This window comes from the organism of the source record quoted next (genome assembly GCF_019968985.1).
Source record: "MAG: Porospora cf. gigantea B chromosome Unknown PgB_NODE_873_length_9925_cov_116.216, whole genome shotgun sequence".
NCBI classification, from domain to species: domain Eukaryota; phylum Apicomplexa; class Conoidasida; order Eugregarinorida; family Porosporidae; genus Porospora; species Porospora cf. gigantea B.
This window is the reverse complement of record NW_027179315.1, coordinates 1-9,925: the sequence shown is the minus strand read 5'-3', so window position 1 is coordinate 9,925 and position 9,925 is coordinate 1. Positions and strand designations below refer to the sequence as shown.

Below are 9,925 nucleotides of genomic sequence, written 5' to 3'. Positions count from 1 at the left end.
GTATCCAGACCGATCTCTGTGCTGTTATGCGGAAGGCACTCAGTCATCAGCGCCTTCCCATTCATTGCCTACTACGTTACCGCCCATAGGAGGAATGAACGCGCTTGATGGGTTGACAAACAGCGGAACCGGCGCCCTTCACTCCCCGCAACGCCAGGCATCCGGTCCCCAACCTCTGGGATTATCATCCTTGGTGCCGCTACAACGCCCCACTACCGTGGGGTCCTCAGGGTCGACACATTCCCCTCCAAACGGCACGTTAGGACCTCAAATTGGCTCCCAAGGTGCTGCTGTAGGACCTCAAATTGGCTCCCAAGGTGCTGCTTCAGGACCTCCCATTGGCTCCCAAGGGCCTCCTATTGGCTTCCAACGGGTACGTCCTGTTGGCCCGTTTGGTGCCCTGTTAGGCCGTCCATCTTCCCGAGATGCTGCCGCAGCACCTTCCGTTGGCTCCCTAGGTGTTTCGTCAGGACCTCCCATTGGCCACCAAGGTGCTTCGTCAGGACCTCCCATTGGATTAGAAGGTGCTTCGTCAGGACCTCCCATTGGATTAGAAGGTACTTCGTCAGGACCTCCCATTGGATTAGAGGGTGCTTCGTCAGGACCTCCCATTGGATTACGAGCCGCTACGTCAGGACCTCCCATAGGCTCCCAAGGTGCTGCTTCAGGGTCTCCTGTTGGCTTCCAATGGGTACGCCCAATTGGCGTGTCTGGTACCCCGTCAGGCCGTCCACCTTCCCAAGGTGCTACGGCAGAATCCCAAGCAGATAATAACCTGTCAATGGACGAGTCTCCAACATATCAGCACCATTTCGAGTCTGCACGTCCGCCTATCCTCCCATCGATAGATACCCACGAACGTTCATTGGCATCTATGATAGGAGCTCCCAGCATGTCCTCGGGAACCTCTCATGCGTTGACGCCCATGGCTTCACGCCCGTTGATGGTGGCTCCTAACGCGTCTCCAGCGTCAAGCACTGCCCTCGACATATCTGCTGGCGGTGACTCGTTGGAGGACGCAGAGGTCGCCTTCACCATGAGGGATGCACATAGAGTCCTTCACAATCCCCCGTCAGCGACGGCATCACAAAGTCCAGTTCAGCACTATCCTACGATCGAGGAGGATCTAGTTCTCGCTGACGTCTGGTCTCAGGAGTCATCTGCGCAGTCGACTGCTTCACAGACTCTAGCTGTGGCGCCTGCAAGGCCAGTGGCGGCACTTCAGCCGTTTCCAACGATCGACGAGTATAGAGTAATCGCTGAAGTGTCTTCTCGGGAGGCGTTTGACGACGACAGTGCCCAGTTTTGGGGAAGTGTGCCTGTCACGCCTGAATCTGCCATGTTGGAAGAAATTCGAACGGCGCAGAACCGAACGAATCGCAGTCTCGGCACTCAGATAATGTCCTCGCTGCGTCATCCGGTCCGCAGCTGGCGGGAGCGCAACATCGACTCTGACGCCCTGGCACAGGAAATGGAAAGTCACCGCCAATGGCATCAATTCGCTTACCGCCGGCAAAAGTATCAGCAACGTGTGGACCATGCCCAGGCACGGCGACTGCCGGTGGGGTGGCCTTCGCCGCCAAGACCCACTGTGGAACCTCCCAGCCGCGATCTCAACGACGTACTCCGGATGGCGCAACTCGAGCCATCTGGATGGCATTAAGGGCAACGAAAAGATTCCATGATGATATAGTGATCATTATATGCGATTGATGCGATTGACTCATAATAACCGACAGCAGTCCACGTGCCCACTCATCGCAATTCCACTTCCGGATGTGAATTCCTCTACCCGTCCCACCCTAGTCTCCGATATTTACGCCGCAATGCTGGCCAACGAGTCGGGCAGCGGCTCCGAGCCTTCCCTGCTGCATGAGATTCTGAGTGCGGCAGGTGTGACTCCTGTTTACCGCTTCCCGAAGTTCACAACAGAGCCTCAAGACGATGTCCCTTCCGCCCTTCCGATACGCAGTTTGTTGGACGTATGGAACCCCTCTTATCGGAAGGAGACGGCAGAGCTTCGTCACCAAATAGACACGAGTGGTGACCCTGTATCCAAGTCGGTCACCCATCCTGAGCCCCCTTCAGTCGTGAGCCATCCACAGCCCCCTCCGAAGGACGCCGACCCTAAGCGCCCTCCCAACTTAGACACCCATCCCGCTGCGCTGTTCGAGATCCAGGCTCGGCGAGGCCGCCCTTGGGCGTCCCGAATATCTGACGACAAGAAGTGGTACCATTCACCCGTGGACGTACTGGCTGAGTCCAGCAGGCTTTGTGGCGCTACCGGAGCCCAGGCTCTTAGACTTCCGGGCCTAGGCTTCAGCCTGCACCCACATTCCCTGTTTCCCCCTCTAACACGCTTGCAGGAGCACTACTTGCACTTCCTCCAGCCGCTAACACGCCGACGGACGGCCCTGCCAAAGATGAACCACTCATACCACCCGTTGGTGGTGCCGACGCATGCGGGCTTGAATCCCTGTGGTCTGGAGGCGGGTACGATTCCTGCCGGCCTGTTGGAGTCCGTCGGCAGCGCCCGGCAAACCGTTGACGAGATCTTGTGTCGCACTCGTCGACCTCGCTGGGGCGTCATGACACCCCGCCAGTTGGTACGCGCCCTGGACTGTCTGAAAGGTGAGGCGGGTCCCTATCCTAACGGTCAGATCTGGAGTCCGATGTCGACGGCGCCTACTGGAAAGCGCAGGTGCTGGAGCATATTGAAATCCTCTACTCGTACTATCGAGGGCAGGATCGAGTAGGCTACGACGGTGCCTTCCTGTGTGAGCCTTTCCTCGCGAACACTATCATCCTTAAACTGGCGTGGCTGGTGTACCTCCAATTGGCCAACTCCAACCTACAGTCGCTCTACCCTTCTCTACCCGATCGAGATTGGGTAGCACACTTTTTGGGCTGGATGACGCTTCAGTTCCTGTTTGAAACCACTCCGCAGGCGCAGGACGCCTTGAGATGGGCGCACCTCTTTTCGGAGGTGGGGCCTGTGAAGCTCACATGCCGAGTTCAGACTCCAGCAGGAGTGCCTATGGGATGGCAGATAATGGGGTTCCCGCTGATTCACGATTCCAAGCGGTTCACGGACGTGTACTTCGGCGGATCAAAGGAAATACCTGCTGGTTTGTCAACATTTAAAGAGCACATGGACGTGATCAGTCTCGTCCGCTTTGGAGCTAGCCCTGAGCTATTAGCGCTGGAACACCCCACAGAGCTGAGGTATTTTGCCAACATGCCGGTGAACCAACATGCATGGATGGCCACATTGATGTGGCGAGCACGAGCTCTGCTGACCCGAGGCCTTCCTGGCGAAAAAGGTGGATCACGGCTGGCCATATGGCAAGACGAGCTGATGATGCCTGGACACCAACGTAAAATCTGGAGGACTCCATCACCCTGCCGTCCCTTCCCACTCATACCGCGGTGGACCTCGATAGAACCTTTCAGACCTTGAAGCTGAGTCAGCACACCTATGTGATTTCATTTTTGTGTGCGCATATCTGGTGCAAAGGAAAAATACATGAAAGCCCCACCATCTCAATCTTTCCAACAGATGCCCGCAAAAAAGCGCCTGATGACTGGGAAAGGGCCACTCCCGGCTAGCCGACCGCCAACGCTCAGGCGAGTGGAGACCGAAAGCAGCTCGACTCTCTCTGACAGTTCTGACAGCTGGGATACTCCTCCTCCCGCATTGGTAAAGGCCCACGAGGTTCTAAGACGGCAGAGCACGTCGTTGGATGACATCAAATCGGAGATCTCTCTTAACGACACACCACCCAAATCGTCACTTGCCAAGGTCCCGAACGTCGAACCTCTTCGCACACGCCCACCTAAACCTTCCACGTTGCGCGTTGCCAAGCGTCCTGCAACTGAGGTGAAAGGGAGGCCTCAGACCCTTCCACCAGTGAAGGGACGGGCCATTCAAAAGAAGACGACTGACGGGCAGTCTGCGTTGCTCTGGCTTGAGTGCGTCCATCAGCGTCCTAACTGGAAGCAGTACTATCACCCCACCAGACGAGTCGAGGGCATCGACTGGCCCTACGTAGTGTCCCACCGCAGGTGTACGTCTCACCGGTATGCAGCAACAGACCAACTGGATCTGAGGCACATTCCAGGAGACACTCTCGACAAAGCAATTGACACCCAGGATGAGAAGATAGGTTACCTGCGTGACGCGAAGCAACGACTCCGTCGGGAACTGGAGGTTAGACAACAGCAGGTTAAAACAATTAACAGCAAGCGCAGCCCACGAGTAGAAGTCTACGTGAAAGAGAAGCCCGTGAAACCCCAGCAGGTAAAACCCCAGCAGGTAAAACTAGAGCCAGGGCGCGAGGCGCACCCGGGGAAGGAGTCTCTCTCGGACACTCGGGCCGACTCTGGTTCTGAAGACGTCAAAGAGTTCAATCGCGTGCTTTTGGGGCACCTGTCACGCCTGCATATTGATCTTCGAGGGTCCAAGACGGGGTCCGCAGAAGTGGCTGTGGATTTGGAACGAATGACCCGTAAGCTGGATGAGCTTCATGAGGAGCTCGTTGAGAGGGGAGTAATGCGCCGAGTACAGCAAAACGGTGACATCGAATACGAGTGGGAAGACGAGGATGAGTTGCGACTAGTGAGCCAGAAGCAAGAGCGCCGTCTGCGTCGAATGAGCCATTCTTTCGAGAAAACACAGGGAGAGTTCGAACGAAACTTCCAGGAACTGCTTCAGGCGCTGGAGGCAAGCAAAGAGGAAAATGCGCGGCTTCATGAAGAGATTTTAGCTCTAAAGGCGATTGCCCAAGAGGCAGAGATGCTACGTGTCGAGAACCGCAGAATTCCAGAGCTGGAGAGTGAAATAGAACGGCTAAAGGTCTCGTCTGATAGCCGGGTAGCTGACCTTCATCGGGAGTTTTCGCAGCTGCAGTCTCAAGCCTACGACAGCGTCGTGGAGGCGGCGGAACGAGGACCTGAGGACAGCGTCTCAAAGCTGGCACAACAACTCGGAGATGCTAGGGCTCGGATTCTCGAGCTGGAGGCAAACGCCGATGGGACGCCTGCCCGGCCCCTGCTGGAGCAGCACAGATTCGAGCTGATGGCTAAGGATAACGTCATCGCCTCCTTCAAGCAGGATAACATCGCGCAGGCGGAACGCCTCGCAAGATTGGACGGTGACGTACAGCGGCTCAGGGCGGAGCTGGAGACCGCGCAGCTGCAGCTGACCGAGCTGCACCAACTTATTGCGGATGCCAAGCAGTGCATTCACAATCAAAATAAGCAAGTTGGGGCATTGCAGATCAAGCTGGAGTCCAAGGCGCGAAAGCACAAGGTTCTCGAGGAGTCATTCGTAAAACTGAAGGCCGAGCACACTCGAAAGGTAGAACTATTCCAATCCCTCGCGGACAAAACTCAAAAACTGGGGCATCACCGAGACCAGTACAAGAACCTAACTGACAGGATGACCAGCGAGCAGGACAGCCTGGAGCTAGCCCACGCCGACGCAATGAAAGACTTGCACCAGGAGCGCGCCGCTAGACAAGACCTCGAACGACAAGTGTCGCGCTACAGGAAGGAGCTGCAAAGTCTAACCGAAAAGCAGCTGGACTCGGAAGGACTCCTCAAAAGCCTGCGGCAGAAGGAGCAGGAGCTCCTACGCCTACGGACGGAAGTCGCAAGGATGACCGCGGAAGGTGGCGCGGCAGATGACACCTCTGTCCAGCAGCTACAGCTGGAGAAGCGAGCCCTGGTGGAACGTGCTGACTCCATTCGATCTGACGCTGGTGCACAGATCCATGAGCTGAAGTTGGCGCTCCGCACTAAGGATATGGAGCTGACAATGCTGCGTGAGCAGATGGAATTCAAGGAGCGCGGGTACCAGATGCAGTTGCAGGCGCAGCAGGCGTCGGGCATTCCTCCGCCTCCAGCACCTCCAGCGCGAAGGAAGAAAAGGCGCCGGCCGAAAACCCTGGAGGTTAGTGGGAGCATCGATTGGCAGGGGCATCCCAGCGCAGTAGTGTGTAATTTGTGTCGATGAGCCTGATAAAAGTGTAAATTATGCCAACTCAAGTCCTTTCCGTACACAAGGGTGACCTCTCAGTGGAGGTCAAGCGACTGGAGAGGTTGTTGGACGCCCTGTCAATTCAAGAAGAGTACGCTCGTGAGGGCCAGCGGTCTTTGAAGCGCGAGGTCCTTCGGGCACGCGACGAATTGAAGCGCATTCAGAGCGTACCTCTAGTCATCGGCCAGTTCCTTGAGATGGTCGATTCGAAGTATGGCATTGTTGCGTCCACAGCTGGCTCCAACTACCATGTACGTGTGCTGTCGACTCTTAATCGGGAACTACTGAAGCCTTCAGCCAGCGTGGCGCTGCACAGACACTCGCATGCGGTCGTGGAGGTTCTGCCCCCTGAGGCGGACTCCTCAATCCACCTGCTCCAAATGAGTGAGAAGCCGAACGTCACCTATCAGGACGTCGGCGGCTTGGACATGCAGAAGCAGGAGATAAAGGAGGCGGTGGAGTTGCCTCTCGTCTGCCCCGAGTTGTACCACCAGATTGGAATCGATCCTCCGTCGGGGGTATTGCTCTACGGTCCGCCCGGGACAGGGAAGACGATGCTCGCGAAGGCCGTGGCAAGACACACCACTGCCACTTTCATTCGGGTTGTTGGGTCTGAGTTCGTCCAGAAGTACCTTGGGGAAGGTCCACGTATGGTCCGGGACGTCTTCCGCCTTGCGCGGGAAAACAGCCCTTCCATTGTATTCATCGACGAAGTCGATGCAATCGCCACCAAAAGATTCGACGCCCAAACGGGAGCAGACCGAGAAGTTCAGCGAATACTTCTAGAACTTCTGAATCAAATGGATGGCTTTGATCAGACTGCCACAGTCAAGGTTATCATGGCCACGAATCGACATGACACCATAGACCCGGCGCTACTGCGACCTGGACGCTTGGACCGAAAGATCCTGTTCCCGCTACCTGACCGCCGACAGAGGAGACTCATATTTCAAACTGTTACGGCCAAGATGAATTTAAGTGAGGAGGTCGACTTGGAGGACTTCGTGTCGAGACCAGAGAAGATCTCTGCGGCGGACATCTCAGCCATCTGCCAAGAGGCTGGTGTCCAGGCTGTGCGAAAGAACCGGTACGTCATCCTGAACGCGGATTTGGAATCAGGATGGACAACACACGTGAAGAAGCAGGAGACCTCATTCAACTTTTATGCGGAGTGATGTCAGACTCCTCATCGCTGTCTATCTGGAGCACCTGCTCCCTGTACACTTTACGAGCTTCCTCCAGTACCGACAGAACAACAAGCTGCGTTCGTTGCTCGACTGCTTTACAGTGTGCAAAAGACTCCAGATTTAGAAAGAGGGGCAGGATCTCCGCCTCTGAGGCCTCCGCCAGCAGCTCCAAGGAGTCGAATCCGTTGTCGACCAGGGCACGGAGACGGGGCGTAGAAAGCCCAGATACAAGGCGTAGGTCTTCATCATCCACCATCACCCCGTCGCCTGCGTTCATTTGGGAGGCGAGTGACTTGAACAGGGCCGAGAGGCTGAATAGACCCAGACGTTTTGCAAAGACAGCGAGACAGCCTGCTCCTATCTTCGTCGATCCCCGAAGTCCATTGCAAGTCCCCGCCTGGAGCTCGTAGCGACGACAGAGGATCTCGATTGGCGTATCTTTCAGAAGATCCTGGACTACCAAGGCCCCGTAGAACTTGCTGTGAATGCGCTGCAGCTGTGCTAGCCGCAGCAAAGAAGGACAGCTGCGGTTGCAGTCCATCAGTTGACTGTGGGCCTTTGCCAAATCGACATGACGGAACCTTTGCTGAGCCATGCTTCGGATGAATTGCTCAGAGATTCCCAAGGTTTGTCCTACGGACCTCGACTCTTCAGAGACGTTTCGGAAAACAGAGCAGTAGTGGCCCCAATCAAGAGTTACGCCTGGATTCACTAGGTAGAGCAGGTGCAGCTCGTTTCGACCGTCGAGTCCCGTGAGCAGGACTCGTTTAACCTCTGCAAAGTTTTCAATACCTTCCATTGGAGACATGCCGGCCTCCGTGACGGCCTGACCCAGCGGTTCCCACCGGATGCGACTGGCTTTTGCGCCAGCCAAACGAGTGGAGGCCTCATTTAGCCATTGTTGCCACGAGGCCGCGCTGTCTTCACGCATTTCCATATTGTACGGATCAGTCCCGAAAACCTCAGATGAGATCTGGGTCTCAACACGCACCAGACATGCCAAGTCAGAGGCGTGAAGATCGGCCAGCCGATTGCAAAGGCTGAAAGGGGGCCGAAAACAGTTGAATCCCTCCACAGAGACAAGTCCTCCATGCACCAAGTAGAGGAGAGAATCTGTGAAGGTTCTAGGTAGATCTTCCGGTGACTGTCGACTTGCGAGAGTGTACTCCTTGGTGGACTCCCACAGGCCGCTGACAGAGACTGCCAGTCTCCCCACTATTGCTTCCAATAGGAAGTGTGCCAGACGGGGAGTCGCTAGTTGGCTGTGGATGGCCTGGGGCGGTCGGAATATTTGCTCCAGAGCGGCTTTGTTCGAGTCTTCCACCATCAACACCACTAACCCAGAGGACGATCTTGTCCGTCCTGCCCTTCCGGCCATCTGGTCGAAGAGCTCGCGAGTCATCATCCGTTGCCCAACACTGGGCGACCTGATGATCACACAATCGGCTGGCAGGTTAATTCCGATCTGTATCCGCAAGGGTCGTTTCTCACAGCCAGCGTGTTAGTGGTGACCACCACCGGCACTACGCCCTCCCTAAAAGCACTCTCCACCGCCGCTCGCGCCTGCATATCCAGACCAGCATGATGGAAGCCCACACCGTGGATGGCAGCGTCACACAGCGTTTGTCCAACGCCCAGACGGTAAAGTAACCGATGGAGCTCGAGAGTACCTTCTGTTTTCTTTACAGGCAGTCTGGAGCCCAACATTGAGGCAGCCGACTCAACCCATGCCCTGGTCGGGCAGAATACTAGCACGCTACCATGTGGTCTACCAGCACCCACCACTCCTTCCTCTGTAGCACACGACTCACTAAAAATACCAGTCCGGAATCGCCCGCACACTCCGCGGCTGGCAGCTTAAGCGGGTCCGACAGTCTCCCACCAACCACCTTCTGGAGCTCGCGCCGGCCACTGTGAAGCACATACGTACTCAGAGGCACAGGTCGCTCGTGGGATACCACCGTTGGGCAAGCCAGCCACGCAGCCAGCTCTTCAGCGTTCGGAAATGTCGCCGACAGGGCCACAATCTGCACAGGTGGATGCAGAGGTCGGCGGTCACGGTACCTGCGGATGTAGAGGAGCTTGGCCAGGATCATCTCAACAACGAAGCCTCTTTCTGAGTCACCCAACAGGTGAACCTCGTCCACCACAACCACCCCGAGTCTGTCAAGTACCTCCTCCTCCTTAGAGAACGAAGCTCCTGCAAGAAGTCTGATTTGTCTGGCCCGCGCAGCCTACTTGTTCAAGATGTTGTTCGCCTTTTCAAATGTGCAGACCGCGCAGTCAATAGCCGGGTGCCACGACATGCGGTGGGAAGCATTCGAGTGGAGGGCTTCAACACGGATGCCAGCAGGGGTCCACACAGATCGGAGATGTGCAACTTTCTCTTCCACCAAAGCGATATGTGGCACGGTAAAGAGTACGTTTTGAGCCCGGAAAAGCATAGCCTGCAGAGCCACTACCTCCGCCACGAGGCTCTTACCGCCAGAAGTGGGGGCTGAGACGACCAGACTCCGATCCTGCTCAAGGAAACCGTGCACGCCAGGGGTGAGCCTGTTATGGGTCAGATCCTCCAGGATGTCAGCAGAAGGCGCTGGAAATAATCTCTGTAGGCACTTAACCTGGCTTTCGTAGAGATGGGTCAGCCCCTTGGACCGATAGCACTCCTCAACGCTTGACGGCACACACCACGATGCAA

At 56.2% G+C, this 9,925-nt stretch overlaps 5 protein-coding genes across 9 annotated transcripts; 4 read left to right on the top strand and 1 right to left on the bottom strand.

The window, feature by feature from the left end:
- Positions 1-925: 925 nt before the first annotated feature.
- KVP17_002668 (uncharacterized protein) lies at positions 926-1,663 on the top strand (the record flags this gene model as incomplete). The annotated part of the gene is made up of 1 exon (XM_068519184.1): positions 926-1,663. The coding sequence occupies one exon, from the start codon at positions 926-928 to the stop codon at positions 1,661-1,663; it is 738 nt and encodes a 245-aa protein (XP_068371340.1).
- Positions 1,664-1,703: 40 nt separating this feature from the next.
- KVP17_002664 (uncharacterized protein) lies at positions 1,704-3,460 on the top strand (the record flags this gene model as incomplete). Of its 2 annotated transcripts, none has more annotated exons than XM_068519173.1 (2): positions 1,704-2,631; positions 2,661-3,460. In XM_068519173.1, 2 exons carry the CDS (start codon positions 1,704-1,706, stop codon positions 3,458-3,460), a joined length of 1,728 nt encoding a protein of 575 aa, XP_068371332.1. The 2 variants fall into 2 exon arrangements, with proteins under 2 accessions (XP_068371332.1, XP_068371333.1); XM_068519174.1 differs by having other exon boundaries at positions 1,827-2,631.
- A 66-nt stretch (positions 3,461-3,526) lies between these two features.
- Positions 3,527-6,016, top strand: KVP17_002665 (uncharacterized protein; the record flags this gene model as incomplete). 2 transcript variants are annotated; one of them, XM_068519175.1, is made up of 1 exon in its annotated part: positions 3,527-6,016. In XM_068519175.1, the coding sequence occupies one exon, from the start codon at positions 3,527-3,529 to the stop codon at positions 6,014-6,016; it is 2,490 nt and encodes an 829-aa protein (XP_068371334.1). The 2 variants fall into 2 exon arrangements, with proteins under 2 accessions (XP_068371334.1, XP_068371335.1); XM_068519176.1 differs by having other exon boundaries at positions 3,560-6,016.
- Positions 6,017-6,036: 20 nt separating this feature from the next.
- KVP17_002667 (uncharacterized protein) lies at positions 6,037-7,215 on the top strand (the record flags this gene model as incomplete). The annotated part of the gene is made up of 1 exon (XM_068519180.1): positions 6,037-7,215. One exon carries the CDS (start codon positions 6,037-6,039, stop codon positions 7,213-7,215), a length of 1,179 nt encoding a protein of 392 aa, XP_068371339.1.
- Positions 7,216-7,265: 50 nt separating this feature from the next.
- KVP17_002666 (uncharacterized protein) lies at positions 7,266-9,925 on the bottom strand (the record flags this gene model as incomplete). Of its 3 annotated transcripts, XM_068519177.1 has the most annotated exons (5): positions 7,266-7,300; positions 7,327-8,692; positions 8,719-8,983; positions 9,010-9,438; positions 9,466-9,925. In XM_068519177.1, coding segments are annotated over 5 exons (2,555 nt in total), but the record flags the coding sequence as incomplete, so codon positions are not given. The 3 variants fall into 3 exon arrangements, with proteins under 3 accessions (XP_068371336.1, XP_068371337.1, XP_068371338.1); XM_068519178.1 differs by lacking the exons at positions 7,266-7,300; positions 9,010-9,438; positions 9,466-9,925 and having other exon boundaries at positions 8,662-8,934; XM_068519179.1 differs by lacking the exons at positions 7,266-7,300; positions 7,327-8,692; positions 9,466-9,925 and having other exon boundaries at positions 8,976-9,323.